Source organism: Pavona decussata, unplaced genomic scaffold (genome assembly GCF_977016875.1).
Source record: "Pavona decussata unplaced genomic scaffold, jaPavDecu1.1 SCAFFOLD_602, whole genome shotgun sequence".
Taxonomy (NCBI): domain Eukaryota; kingdom Metazoa; phylum Cnidaria; class Anthozoa; order Scleractinia; family Agariciidae; genus Pavona; species Pavona decussata.
Window position 1 is genome coordinate 4,534,862 of NW_028145860.1, and position 15,139 is coordinate 4,550,000.

At 39.5% G+C, this 15,139-nt stretch overlaps 2 protein-coding genes and 1 long non-coding RNA gene across 4 annotated transcripts in view; 2 read left to right on the top strand and 1 right to left on the bottom strand.

The window, feature by feature from the left end:
* Positions 1-15,139, top strand: part of LOC146449527 (uncharacterized) — a 178,005-nt gene that overhangs the window by 9,935 nt on the left and 152,931 nt on the right. The window lies entirely within an intron of this gene.
* On the bottom strand, positions 5,570-6,592 carry LOC146449529 (uncharacterized). Its single transcript, XM_085101465.1, has one exon. The coding sequence runs from the start codon at positions 6,575-6,577 to the stop codon at positions 5,570-5,572; it is 1,008 nt and encodes a 335-aa protein (XP_084957591.1). The 5' UTR covers positions 6,578-6,592.
* The window catches only part of LOC146449530 (uncharacterized), a 16,501-nt gene continuing 11,796 nt past the window's right edge, over positions 10,435-15,139 (top strand). The window contains exons 1-6 of the mRNA XM_085101892.1: positions 10,435-10,792; positions 11,444-11,599; positions 11,700-11,816; positions 12,585-12,707; positions 13,511-13,639; positions 14,052-14,326. Coding sequence (XP_084958018.1) covers positions 10,480-10,792; positions 11,444-11,599; positions 11,700-11,816; positions 12,585-12,707; positions 13,511-13,639; positions 14,052-14,326 — 1,113 coding nt within the window. The 5' untranslated portion in view covers positions 10,435-10,479. The remainder of the gene's footprint in view (positions 10,793-11,443; positions 11,600-11,699; positions 11,817-12,584; positions 12,708-13,510; positions 13,640-14,051; positions 14,327-15,139) is intronic.

A 15,139-nucleotide genomic window follows, 5' to 3' on the forward strand; every position in this document is an offset into this window, starting at 1 on the left:
GAAGATATCGAGTTGCCAGGAATCACGAACAAAATTCGCAGCTATTTGCCGCGAGGCACAAATTTTTTTATATATTTAGTACTAACAAAGGCACGCAAAGCGTGCATGACCTATGTTTGAAGTTTTTGAGGTTACAGGGTTCATTTCTGGAGACACAATTTTTATCCCAGCTGGGTTATGGCAATCACCGTGAAAAACACTTAGCCTTGCTGACTAGTCGAGGAAAGAGAAAGGAAAGGACTTTTAGAAAGTCTAACAGCCGTGACAAGCAGTTAGTGTTTAGACTACTTTGTTCCGTCGAAAAGTCTTATTAGTTTTTCATTACAAGTAAGCTCCTAATCGAAATCTTTTTGAAGTGTAATTGCTATCACCAATAGCGGTAAAAATAGTAAAATAAGAGAAGCGTACGTAAATTGTAGATGGAATTTTAGGTTGGTTTACATTGCATCACAGTTAGCCCAAAACTAGGTAATGGGCTCATGCCCAAACTCTATGAGCGTTTAAAAGACCTTTGTAACGTGGGGTTGTAAATTGAGTGTCACGTTGAGTTAAGGCAATGGTAAACTCCACCTGGCCCAACACAAATAACTGAATTGTTTTCTGTGAAAGCGATAAAGTATGACTCTCGAAGATCCAAACAACTGGTACTGGACAGACCCAAAAAGGAAATAGGCAGACTTTCTCTTCGACACAGAGGAACTATGATCTGGAACTCAATTCCTAGCAGCGTTAAAGACTACGATAATGTCACTACGTTTAAAAATCGTCTAAAGCAACTCTCCAAATTTATTAACAATTTCACCTTTGAAAAGGAGAGCTCACTGATCACAAATAAATCACATCACTTTTATTATTATTGACACTAATACGCATTTACTCAATCTAGTTCTATTTTGTGTTTTATTTTTATCTTTTTCCTTTTTCTTTACTCGTACATTGTACAATATTTGGTCTTTTATATATTTTATTATTATTTTTTTTGTAAAGTCGATCAATTTCCCTTTTAAAGCGACCAAGAGAGTCTATTTTTCGTAAATTGACGGGTAGACTGTTCCATAATAGCGCCCCGCTATAGCCAAAGCTACGCTTGCGATCGTTCGTGCGTGGCTTTGGCAAGTGTAGTTTGATCTCGGAATCCCTTAGATTATACGATGTGCTGCAGATGCTAAACAAATTTTGTAAGTATATCGGGGAAAGTAAGTAATAAGATTGGCCCCATATTGCAGCCAGTTTTTGTTAGTAGGAAATTAGAACATGATCTTAAGCCTAGGGAAGTTAAGCCGTCGATTGTGAATCAGCAATGCGTTGTTTACTATTTTGCATGTGATCTGTGCGATGCAGATTATGTCGGCTATACAGCCAGACACCTTTTTCAACGCGTTGCTGAGCACAAGAACTCGGCAATTGGCAAACATTTTCTTGAAGCTCACGGGAGCAAACACCTATTGAATCAGGGCCATTTTAACATCTTGAGAAAGTGTCAGAGCAAATTTGATTGTTTGGTATTTGAAATGCTGTACATCAAGAAACTTAAGCCTTGCTTGAACACTCAAACGGACTCTATACGTGCGAAACTTTTTGTTTAACCGGTAGCATTCTTCAATGCTACTATTTTAATTAATATCTATTGTCCATTTTTGTATTTATAGCCGCAATCTTGCATTTTTAATTTCACTTGATAATGATGTAATGTACATCGAAACGTCGTGTTTTTTAACCTTTTTATAATGTTTTTACGAAACGTTTTATCGCAATTTTTTATAGTCAAATGTTTTTCTAAGTCTTTGCTTCTTCATATCGGGGAAAGCCCTTTAATTGTTTTAAGCATTAACGTTGTCTTCAACTTCTTTTGGCGCGTGGAGAGATTGTCCCAGTGGATCCTCTTTAGGAGGAAACTGGTACTTGTGTCGTAACTGGATCTGGTAATGACCCTAACAGCCCTATTTTGGAGTTTTTGGAGTTTATCACTCAAGGTAACGTTTAGTTCACCCCAAACGGAGCTACAATAGTCAAGGTGGGTTAAAATTAATCCTTGGTAGATTTGGAGAGCCGAGCTTTCGGAAAATGAATGGTCTTATGCGTTTAAGGGCGCCTATAGCTGAAGATATTGTCTTACTTTTTTCATCTACATGCTTTGTCCATTAAAAGTGTTCGTCAATTAATAAACAGAGGTAGTGGCCAACACGAAAGCCTTGCTCCTTTGGCCACTACGCACTTCTTCCGTAGAATGTAAAATCACTAAATAAATTGCTTTGCACGTTTAATTTTTTTTCTTACCATAAATTATATTTTATTTCGTTGCAATAAGTGTGAATAAAATTGAATGAAACTGAATTGAATTAATAAGCCCAGTGATTTGGCCTAAACGGAAGTCGGTTTCCCGAGACGTCCGCAAACGGTCAGTGTGACGTCACAGGAAATCATCGTGCCAACGTCGCATTGTGTAATGGCTGCTGTTGAATATTCAGTATGACTTTCCTGAGTGGTGCCTAGATACGTTTGCAGGCGTCGGGAAACAGATTTCCGTTTTCACGACGTCCAAAAGTGAGGTTCACATTTCTCAAGGGCTGTACTGGGGTTTCCCGTCTTTTCTCTTGTTTAAACTTATCGACAAAAGATGAGGTGTCTTAAGGGTAGAAGAGCCTGGCAAGCAAAAGGCAGCGCTGCACAGAAGGTAACCATGGCAACCACGCGAGCGTCAGCCACCCGACACCGTTACACTGAAATTTTCAATGGAATTCTTACCAAACCCCATACTTACCTAACACACGGGTGGGCGGAGATAGCGAAGCAATCCGACAGCTGCTAAAGCCTTAAAAAGCGAACTGATCCGCAATGATGAGCCAAGCAATGCAAGCAATGCAAATAGCAAGCACATGTAAATGTCCCTGACGACTCAGTGGCCACCCCGCAGAAAGCCTGCCTTCCTAGGGTGCGACCGCTGGCCAGCAATCCTTGTCTCGAGGTTAACCTTGTCTAAATCACCTTTAGTCATATTAGAGCGGTTTTCAATTGAGTGTCCAAAGTAATTTCGCGTTTGCTTTGGTTTTGCATTACTACGCTCCGTGATAGGTTAACAAAACTCGCGCCACTTTCTCGACCAATGGGAATCCAAACCAAAACCAATCGTGTTTTGTCCACACGTGTTTTCCCGCGTTTGGCGCCGGTTACATGTATTTGCTTCAAGTTGTGTTGCGATTGGCCAGAGTGATTAATTTTGTTTTGGTTTTACGACACTCAACTGGAAACTGCTCTAATCTTCGCCATTGCTTAACTCAACGTGACACTCAAATTACAATGTCACTTTACAAAGGTCTTATAAACGCTCATAGTGCTTGGGCTACCTGTGATTGCATCGCTAATAATTACTCTTTATTTTATAAAGTTTATAAAGTGAGCAATCGTCAGAGATTACATGGGGAACAGGGAGATGAATGTCACACGAAATACGATTCATTATTCCAGTGGTTTATTGACGTAACACAATTGTAATCACATATCATCTTTTACTATTTATTATTATCTGTACATAGTTTTGTAGATTTTCATTTGATATCTTAGGGCTTAGTTTTTCTTTTCAACGCATTTTATTTTTATTTTTTGTGGCAATACCTGCAAACCAGCGACATTTATAATCTGTACTGAGCTATCAAGTGTATGTGACCACGTTAATAAAGGTTACTAACTTTACTTAATTTAAGCCTGGTTTTCACTTGCGACGCAAGCACAGGTGCAAGCATAAGAGCTTTATGTTAAGTAAAAACTAACGCGACGCAAGCACAAGAAAAGAAAAATTTTGATCCTTGTGCTTAGTTGTACTTTCACTTGTGCTTATGCTTGCGTCGGGGCCGTTCGGTGAAATAGGCATTCTTGTGCTTGCGCTTGTGTCTGTGCTTTGCTTCGCTAGTGAAAATCAGTACTAGTGATCCTACTAAGATCCTGAACACCCTAAATAATGAACAGCAATCACATAATTTCTCTCTCCAATATTGTTACACCACGTTCACCGATTGCAAGCTATTATTCTCACTCCCCCATCAATGCACCCTTGAACTTATCCACGCGCAACTCTGCGCTTTCTCTTTGTAACTTAATTGAATTTATTTTATTGCGTTCTGCTTGTAATTTCTTTGTATGGGAAAATAATAAAATAAATAAAGAAAAATGGTCTTTGGTCTACTTCAAGTAATCGTGTTTAATTTCCTTAATAATGTTTCTAGCTTCCACTGACGTTCGCCTCACAAAAGGATTAAAATCCCAACAAGACACCATCAACAAGACTCACCCGTCCGGTGGAGTGTTGCACCCTTCGCGGTGAAATCGTCGAGACACTCCATTTGGACTCAGAGAGCTGCGATCGATAGACGCCTTTTTACCAAACCACATTTCCCTCAGGATTAACCCGAAGCTGTACGTGTCCGCCTTTGAATCGTAGGCTTTGCCTTCATGTACCTCGGGTGCCATGTACAGTGGTGTGCCACACACACTTCCCCTGTTATCCTGCTTTTGAACGTGGCCAAACCCTAATCAGCTACTTTGATGTGTTCGCGTCTTGAAATCTGTGAATGAATGTTGAAAAACAACTCGAAATCAGCAGCTGGCTAATCAAATGAAACTTTATTTTGCAAATAAGTTGAAAAGAAACAGTCTTATAGGAAAGTGCTGCTCACTTATTTTCATTTTAATGGTTGCCTCTTCTTAAGGATTTCATCCACAGATACAAATATTAGAACTACAAAGGTTCACTTAAAGTGTGAAAGGCTTTAAAAGCGAAACGGTGTGTTTTAGGGCCAATTTAGATAGTAGAGAGTTTTCTCATGCAAACATCAAACTGCTATACGTTTTAGCTTAAGCTACCAGGCGAGTCCCTATAAGACCATCACATTTTCCGTCGTTATGTACTAGTTCACTCACCAAAACGTTGTCCAGCTTGAGATCCCGGTGAACGATATCCTTGCTCAGCTGTGGATTAATTCAAGGGCATCCAAAATCTGCTTGTTCAACTGGAAAGTGAGGGCCGCCGCGTTCTTCGTTTGAGACTGTCAGTACACAATTCGAAAACCAATCCCAAGGAACTTAGACTGTGCTTGTGAAACTCCATGACCACTCTATAGAACGCCACTATGTGCTTGTGCTCCAGTTGCCTGTAAAGGAAATATCATCTTAAGCTTTACCCTTAAGGACGGTGCCTACTTTTGTTACTGCACATACCACCTGCGCATCTCAAGATACTTGGGTTTCCTATGGGTGTTGCCTACTAATACAGTGATGTTTTTGCGTGGTTAAAACTATGCGGAGAAAGCAGAAAATAGCAAGTGCTTTTGGTATCCAAAAAGAAAATTGAGGGTAACCATGCATTTTTCAGAGATAATAAAGCTTCAATTTCGAAAAAACGCCATACATTGCTTTGTATTTTACTGTTTTTCAGAATAATTTTATATACAGGCAAAAACTAACGAAAGAAGTACGTTTCGGCGACATCTTAGCGCCATTGTCAAGGGAAACTAAAATTAAATATGCGATTCAGTTGCAAGAGTACTGAGAGTTCAGAGTCACTTATTTGCATAAGTTAGACAAAGACCTTAGCGCAAATAGAGTCTGATTGCACATTGAAACATGGTCGTAATTGCTTAATGAGTAACATCTCATTAATGAGACAATCAAACTTGTTCTGGCATTTTTTTAACACCTTGAAACAATTGCGAAGGTCATCTGGAATCCTGCCTGCGTGTCTATTGTCATAGTGTTTGCGCACTGACGAGTTCTTGCTTCTATGTCCATCAACGCGTGCGAACAGATGGCCACGGGTGTATCCGACATAACCAGCATCGCACTGGTCACACTTGAAGTTATACACAACGCATTGTTGATCAATGAGCTGAGGCTTAGGTTCGCTTGTCGGGAACTCCTGGGCTATTTTGCGGCTCGTAAACACTGGTTGGACAATAGTCTGGAGCTTCACACTGAGATCTTTTAACTGTGTCTTCACGATATTAGCAGACTCCTGGTCTTTAAAGGGTATGACGACCCGAGTAGTGTTTTCTGTCGTAGATTTGGACAGTAATGGAGGCTGGTCGGCGACCTTTAGATTTAGAAAGGTTTTAACAGTGGAGTCCACAAGGTGCTTGGGATACTTCAATTTAGAGAACACGGACTTCAGGCGTTCGCACTCCTCAGTGAAGTAGGACCATGACGAAGACAGGCGATATGCACGGTCAAGCATAGTTGTCAATAGGCCGCGCTTGTACCTATTATCAACATGACTGTGGTAATGGAGAAGCAGACCACTGTTTGTTGGCTTCACGAACACTTTAGTTTCAACACGGGGCGCCTGGTTTAGAAGTTGAATACCAAGGAAGGGGAGCATTCCATCATTTTCTACCTCCATAGTGAACTTGATGGCGGGGTGGGCGTGGTTGAGGGTGTCGAGAAAGTCCCTAGCTGTAGACAAATCGGGCATCACGGTGAGTGTGTCATCAACATATCGACGATAATAAGGTGGCAGCTTACCCTCCACATCTAATTCAATAGACGACATGAATACATTGGCTAGCAAGGGCCCAAGAGGGGATCCCATCGCTACACCGTCGATCTGTTCATACAGGGAACCATTAAATTGGAAAAGCTGTCCCTTGGTGGCCACACCCAAAAGATCAATAAGGTCCTGCTTCGAGATGTTCAAATTGTACTCAGAATTAAACCAGTTGTTTCTAAAGGCTCTGTCTGCGAGAATCTTAATGGTTTCATCCAAAGGTACATTCGTGAACAAAGAGGACACATCATAGGACATCGTCTTGCGTTCTGTAATAACAAAATCTTCTCAAAGTTTCGCGAATGCTTTTAAACCCACTAAGCTCATTAATATGTAACCCTTTTTACCATCACCCTTGGGAATCAAAAACAGACCTGAAGCAAACTCGCCTGTAGAAAAATTCCGTTTTTCTTTCGACGCAAAGGGAGAGGAGGCGTTGTATTCCACCAATCAGAATGCTTAGATCGCCGCTCATCACGTTAAATTTCCGTTGTACGTGGGCTGCAGTAGATTCTGACATTCTCACCACTTGGGCTTTTTCATCGAGGCCAGGGACATTCTTTTTCAGTTTGGTAATGATATCTTTATGGAAATTTTCTTTCTCGGTCTGGCTTGTCTGTCTTTCTACTTCATCCTACTTATTGCAAACAAACAGAGCAGACTCAGCAGTGATTCCTCCACGTTTCTCTCCTTGGTAAAGCTTTATCCACTCCCGAATGACCTCGATGTTCTTTGTGTATAATACTACTTCACAGTGCTGGCCATTGGCGGTAACCCTGTACAATAAAAAGAAAAAAGACGAATTTTTTAAGGAGCTTGGCTCCCCAAACACTACACCGTTTACAAATGTTATCAGGTTTTATTTTTTTCACTATATTTTTTTCTCTTTCTCCTAAATATCGCTATTATCGCTATTTTAAATTTTTATCTTGTAGTTTTTACCTTGTAGTTTACACGACCCCACAAGTATATTTATGCTTTAAATCGGATCGTGTTTAATTAAAGGAGGTGTTGTTGTGTTAATTGTCATTTTATCGTCTTAAACTTGCTAAGGTGCTTCTGAGATTGCACAAGCTCGATTCAGAAGTGTATTAAACCAAGAACTAAGACCTTATCGCTTTTTAAACTCGAGTACGGTAATCAACGAATAAATTCCTGATCAGTTGCAAAGAGACTTTAAATCATTCGTAAAAACAATGATAATAAATGAGGGAAATATTTTAAAAGTTTTTTTTTTAATATTAACAAGACAGTTAAAAACAACTTGTGTATAAAAGAGCCAATGCTAAGCATAACCCATTGACACAGTTCAGCTGTCAAGCAAGATGGCCGCGAAATCTCGACCTCGGGAGAAAGATCACTAAGATTAAACTTATGTTTGTTACTTTTTTTCTTCTTTTCATTTAATTTGCTAAGTTAAATGTGCTTAAGTTATGAGTTCCAGAGCAAAGGGAAAAAAAGGCAAAGTAGGATTTTGCCGAAACATTTGTAGTTGTCTCAATATTAAGATTGACTTGGTATAATTATTTTGTTCTTATCACCTTTATTAATAGTTTTTCTCCAGTGTTCATATTATGTATGTGTGTTTATGTTTTATAATGTATATTTTTTCTTTCGTTCTCTCCCTACAAAAAGCGATAATTTGCCATCCATGTATGTTGAAGGCTAAGTATTAGTTAAGCTATATGTTACCCTTTCTCCGTTATATTTACGGTATACTATTTTTTTAATGTATTATGTGAAGATGTAGAGATGAATAAAGTTAATAATGAGAATGATGTATTGTTCTAGAAAGTGACACAGGCATACTCGGAAAAAAGAAATCTGATAGGAGCACTCGGATTTCTTTTTTCCGAGTATGCCTGTGTCACTTTCTAGAATAATACATCATTCTCATTCATTCACCAGGCTGGAAATATTCCATCACATTTATTTCAAAGTTAATAATACTGACACAGGTGTTTCGTGCCACCTAAAAGCTAACGTAGTGTACAGCTGCCTTAGCTTAGCTCGTTAATGTATTTACTCGATAATGGTGACAATTTTTCATTGAAGTTTGAGTTAACTTCGACTTCTTTCGCAATTTAGTCTTTGAACTATAAGTAATGTAACTCTGATAATAGTTTGTTTTAGTTTTGACTTATTTTTAGACCTAATTCTGATAATTCGTTTGAATTATCGCGTGCAGTGCTGGTGTCAAACAGAAGACATAACTTGCTTCTGTAACTCACAAAAATAAAAAAACAATTTGACTAGTATACGCTCCCTACTGAGCGCGTCTGGCAGCGGCGATTTTTCGGTTAATCATAGAGCTGTCCGTCTCTGTTGTAATTGGACGCCGGGCTGATTACTCTAAATTTAGTTTTTCTTAAAGAGGGTCATTAGAAAGTATGTTTCTCTATTCTTCATTTACGAATACACGGAAATGAAAAATTTAAAGGTAATCATTCATTGTCATTGCAATTTTACCCAAAATACAAAAATTATCATTGATTATTTTGAATTTAGTTTTTAAGAGGGTCATTAGAAAATATGTCTCTCTATTCTTCACTTACGAACATACTGGAATGAAAACTTTAAAGGTAATCATCTATTGTCATTGTCATTTTACACAAAATACAAAATTAATCACTCAGTGCAACCTCCTTCAAGTTGTAGCTATGATTCAACAGATAGACTCTTCCGATTACTGCCGGCTTGTTCTTCAAACTTCAGAAAAAGAATGGAGTTCTTAAACAGGCAAGTTTATAACTTTCTCCTTAATTTATAAAACTGCTTGAATACTACCAATTATGATGGTGTACCCCAGCCCAGCGTATCGACTTAAAACCTGATGATGATGCTTTTTTCAGCTGTTTGCTCAGGCAAATGTAATCAGAATGTGTTCTGACCCGCACGGTTTACAGTAGTGTAGTTAAAATCTTTAGTTGAGTTGTTTAAACTAAGGGGCTGTTTACATGGAGGAAGAAAGATCCTTGCACTAGGAAGATCCTAGAAGGCGAAACAACTTTTCTTTTTCGCTTTACATGCACAAATTTCGGTCGGAGTGGTTACCAAGAGGAGAAGGAAAAGAAGAAAAATTGTCGGCCTTGAGCAGCTGAACGCTCGGCTGCCGCCATGTTTGTTCTTTTTTGTTCCCAGCACTAGGATCTTCCGAGCGAAGGTAGTATACATGGTGCTAGGATCTTCCTATCTCTCAGCTAGGAAGATCCTATCTCTAGGAAGATCCTAGCACTAGGGCAAAGTAACACTTTTTGCATGAATACAGAAAACATATGGCGCCAGGATGATCCGCCTTCTCGGATCTTCCTAGTGCTAGGATCTTCCTCCCTCCACGTAAACAGCCCCTAAATTAGTGTAAGTCAAGACAGGTTTGAGCAAGTATAGTCATAAGAGCTCAACGGATTACGTCAAGTTTGTGTACCTACCTTAATTCTATGGTCTTACGCGCACTCGAATGAAAGAAAAAAAAAGAATCGACGGATCGAAATAATGTAGGCAACATCAGGGTTGGTCAATCAGAGTTTTCTTCCGAGTCCTTCTCAGACTACTTCGTCAACGACTTAATTTGTTAAAAAGGGATTGTACCAGCTTACATGTGGTTGAGCTGTCTTATGGCGGCCTATGATTAAAACACTGGAAGGTCAGAAAACCCTCCAAGTATTTTCTGGAAAAACAAGACATTCACGCGAAACATATTTGGCAGCATCTATTTCACTGCATCAAATTTTAGTGGCTTTTAAGTGATGCAAATACATATTTCACTGTTTTCATGATTTTTTCTCAGTTTAACTATTTTTAGACTCAGCATAAATCGAAATTTTAGCCAATAGCTTCTTAGCTGCCAGTGAAGTGCTTTTGATCGTTGATCCCGTTTTTATTAAAAAAAAAAAAAAAATCTCGTATATCTTCCCTTTAGGCAACGCAAGTGAGCTGATATAAGGCAAATGGCCTGGCGAAGGATACTGGCTCATTCCTTTCTGTTCCAGATGATTCACAGTCTAGCCGCTCAGCAATGTGGTATCAACAGTTATTCTGTTGATCAGATGATGCTCAAAGGACACATCTACAAGGAATTCAAAGCGCGCCCAGGCTCTTTCGAATGTAGACACGCGTGCAACTCTGACGTCAGATGTCAAAGCTACAATTACGTCATAGTCGAACACTTATGCGAGATGAATAACAGAACAAAAGAGGCCAGGCCAGATGATTTTGTCATGAACAGCGACAGATATTACGTCACGAAGGTTCCCAAAAGAGGTATCAGTACCATTTCATTATAGGAGTTCAACAACCCTCATATAAAAACCAGGATTGTTCCAAGTTATATGTTTGGTTTCTACTGATAAATTAGCTATTTAGGTTGTTTGAGTAGGGTCTGATTTTGAAGGATGGGGAAACCGCGAGCAACTGCTCCAGACTAACTAATACAATATGCGTATGGCCCCTAAATTTTGTTCCTGGGTTATAAAGGTATAATATATGCCTTTTGAGAATGATGTATTATTGAAAAAGTGACACAGGCATACTCGGGAAAAAATCCGAGTGTTCCTATCAGGAGTCGAAAAAGACCTTCCGATTACTAGTTTGGATGCTCTACCACTGAGCTACAGGAGACTCGTGGGAGCTAAGGCCATTAAACTAGGTTCATGGAACAAACATCCTGCATACTGCCAGGATTGGAATGTCATGTGGGGCGAATAAAGAGCGAGGAAAAGTATAAATTGTTTCCTTGTTGTTTGGAAAATGCACTTTCCAAATAAGGTTGTAACGATATATTGCGTCATATACCTTGAACAGGGAACCAATCAGATTTGAAAACTGTAATTATTTAGTGGCATGTTTATTTAACATACTCGGAACCTGTTGGCCTCATTTTTCCAGTGGAATATTGTGATGTTTCGTTCCCAGTGCCCCTAGGTTCCATTCCCGAGTTGCCTGCTGATTCGTGTGCAGAGATCAAGGCGAGTGAAGGAGAACAAGCGGTCAGCGGTAACTACTGGCTGGATCCCCTAAGATCCGGGACCTCCATTCTCGTTGACTGTATCTTCCAATTTGGAGCAGCAAGTAGGTTGTCTTGAAAAGTTATTATCAACATTTAGATTGCTGACTGAAGATGACAAGTTCAACCTAACGATGATTGTAATTTTTGCTTTCATTTTTTTAGTCACCGACTTTTGCATCAAAAATGACTGTCAAAATAATGCCACATGTGTGAATGATCGCGTGGGTTACAAATGTGTATGCAATTCAGCGGGATGGACTGGAATTCACTGTAACCAAGGTGAAATGATGTTGTAATAAATACGCCTCCATAAATGTACTAAACAACACAGCTAAGGACTATTATTTATAGGGGAGCCTTATTGGGGAGAAAAGGCGAAGTTAGGGGGGGAAGAATATCACTCCCCCTCGGAATTACACCCTCCTATCCCGTTTCAGTTAATTTTTCGAGAGCCGGCGACCAATTGAACTCCTTTATTATTTTAGGTGCCACCCTCTCCTCTACTGTTTTTGTATTCTCTTCCCTCTCAAATGCTACCAGCCCACCGCTCCCCCCCCTCCCACATACGAAGTGAATGGTGGTCCTTTACCCGTTTCGTTGTTTCGTTAAACTGGTCCGATCCAGAGGGGGGGACTGGGTGGTCCGACATGCTGGTAAGAGGAGGGTTCTGAATGGAAACGGATTCCCAAAACGGACTACCTGGAGCCGATTTTTCTGGTTAGTTCTTTCCAAAAATGTACACAAGTGTAGCGAAAAAGTGAATACGTTTTATGTTTTTGTAGTGGGATCCCTCTCCTTGACTGTTTGGACACTTGGCAGAATTTCTGAGAAAGTAGCACGAGACAAAAGTATGTGTTTGCACTCACAATTAGGTCTTAGTACGGGCAGCTCATGTTAATATAAATAGTATTCTCTGGGCAAATGCTGAACCATTATAATTAGTAAATTAAACCTATATTATTACTGAACTAGTTTGTTCTCTTTATACTGAGAAATGTAAAAAAAAAACCCTCACTCTCGTTCACTAACATCCTTTCATCGCGGTAGATGTTGACGAATGCGAGAAAGACCTTCATAACTGCCACAGCAATGCTATGTGCGTTAATCTACAAGGGTCCTTCCAATGCTTTTGTAAGCCAGGATTTTCTGGAGATGGAGGAAGTTGCGAAGGTGTGTAACGGGTAACAGATAGACAGCGATAACTATAGCATTGTAAATTAAACGTGTTCAAAAATTGGTGTACGCATGTACGTGCGCGGACATGAAGTCCAGTTGGAGCGGCCGCGTAAAACAGGAGTGATGAAGAGGAATGCCAGAAAAAGCAGCTCAGAGTTGAGCTCTTAAAGTATCACTTTCTACGTATAACCGCGGTTAAGTGTAGGAGCATTCCGTTAATTCAGCTACCTATTTGGCTGCATGAGAATAACTCACTACAACCTTTTTTTCTTTATCTGATTTCTTTTCATTTTATCAATGCGAAACTTAATCGAGACAATACCCAAGTTGTCGCCCTCACAGGCGCTTCTCTTCTACAATCAATTGGGAAATGTGCGCTAGGAACAAAGGGAGCTTGTGAACAAATGGCGTCTTTTCAAACCCTTCCCATCTTTCCCCACGCCCATTCATTTTTTCAAGAGAAAGCGAGGGACTGGAGACGAGGCTCCAGCTCAAGTAAACCAGCCGTCAGATGTAAAGGTGGATTTCCACTGTCGCGTAAATTTTACGTGCGTACAGACGTAAATTTAGCTGGCTTTACGTACGTAAATAAAATAAGAAGCGATGTATGGGCCGCGTGCGTAAACGTAAAAAGTTGAGTGCTGTTCAACTTTTTACGTTTACGCACGCGGCTCATACATCGCTTCTTATTTTATTTACATACGTAAAGCCAGCTAAATTCACGTCTGTACGCACGTAAAATTTACGCGACAGTGGAAATCCACCTTAAGGGAAATTTTTTTCTCATTTTTCTTCAGATATTAACGAGTGCGGAACAGGACTCCACAGCTGTCATAGCAATGCTAATTGTACGAATACTGTAGGCTCATACAACTGTACTTGTATGCCAGGTTATGTTGGAGACGGAGAGAACTGCCAGCTAATAGGCAAGTCAGTCAAGTTTATAACTGATATAGAGAGAAGATAGTGAAGTTTTATCTCATTCAATGGCAGAAGAAATATGTTCTCTGCATCTCGAACATGGGACAAAGAACAAAAACGTAAACAAAAAAATCTTAATCCCCGAAAGGAGTCAAAGTAATGAGCCATAAATGGAGGTAAAAATGGTTTAACCAAGAGAAACAAAACCTTGCTTCTCATAACTTACTTAACGTTAACGTTTAACTCTGTATTTTAATTGGCTTTGGAATAAAAGAAAAAACGGAAGAGGAGGAGGAGGAGAAACGACATTTTTATTCTTACTTAAGCCACCACTTTACAAAAATTGACTGTTATGTTAGGCTACTTAAGCGCTACTTACTAAAATTGACTGTTTTTTTTTTTTTTTTTTTGCGTTAGGCTGTGTACAATACCAGAATTTGACAAATGAGGCAAGAAGAAGCAAGAACGGCTTTGGTTATTTATGCGACGACAAACTTGGTCCCGGCTGGTTTCGTTTTCAGGAAAAAGGAGGAGGAAAAATGCCTATTTATTGCGTAGGCCATAAAACCTGTGGTACTTCAAGACCAGGCTGGCTGAAGAACGGTCACCCTACAGTAGACGAAGGGAAAGTTACAAAGAAAGTCTGTTTTAGAACGGGAGATTCATGCTGCGGTTTAACTCGGTATATTAAGGTAATAAACTGCGGTTCATACTATGTGTATTACCTGAATGGTATACCAAGCGTATGTCCAGAAGCCTACTGTACGGTCCGAGCTAACTCATGAACTGAACTCTGACTACAGTCACTTACTCGAAAGACGGGAACTACAAACCTGTGGGCCCAGTTGTTCGAAGCCCGATTAAGCTAATCCTGGATTAACGTGAACTTTGATTCGAGTTTAATAACTAATCAATAAAGATTCTTCCAAAAGAGTTTTGGCCCTCAGTTTTGACTTAGACTTTTCTTTACCTTTAGCTTGAAATTAGGCTTTGAAATCACTTTTAAAGAGCGAGATGAAAACCTCGATTCACTTTTAATCGTAGATTAACGTTAATCGGCTTTCGAAAAACCCGCTCACAGGCGCACGCAAAATATGGTTCTTTCTGCTAAATACTTGTTTAATCAGTACTAATTCGTTAAGAGGAGCTGATATTTTCACCCTACCTAAAGTATGTACACCTATGGTCTTAATTCTTTTAGTTATTTGGCAGCCAAATCCTGGAGCGCACTTCAGTCCTAATCTCTACCGCACTACCACTGATTTCAACTCCTTCCGCCGGCTAATTTATCTAATAATAATATTGCATAAATCTTAAATAATTATATTTTATTCATTTTCATTTTTTTTTTTAAGAAATTAGCAGTCATGCTACTCTGTCAATTCGAGAATAAATAAAGTATATGGATGTATGAAGGTACTTAGTTTACATGGAGGGAGGAAGATCCTAGCACTAGGAAGATCCTAGCACCATGTAAACTACTTTCGCTCAGAAGATCCCAGTAC

Bases quoted from the DNA above. Each gene is read 5' to 3' on its own strand.
- LOC146449529 (XM_085101465.1), bottom strand. From the start codon at position 6,577: ATGGGATCCCCTCTTGGGCCCTTGCTAGCCAATGTATTCATGTCGTCT.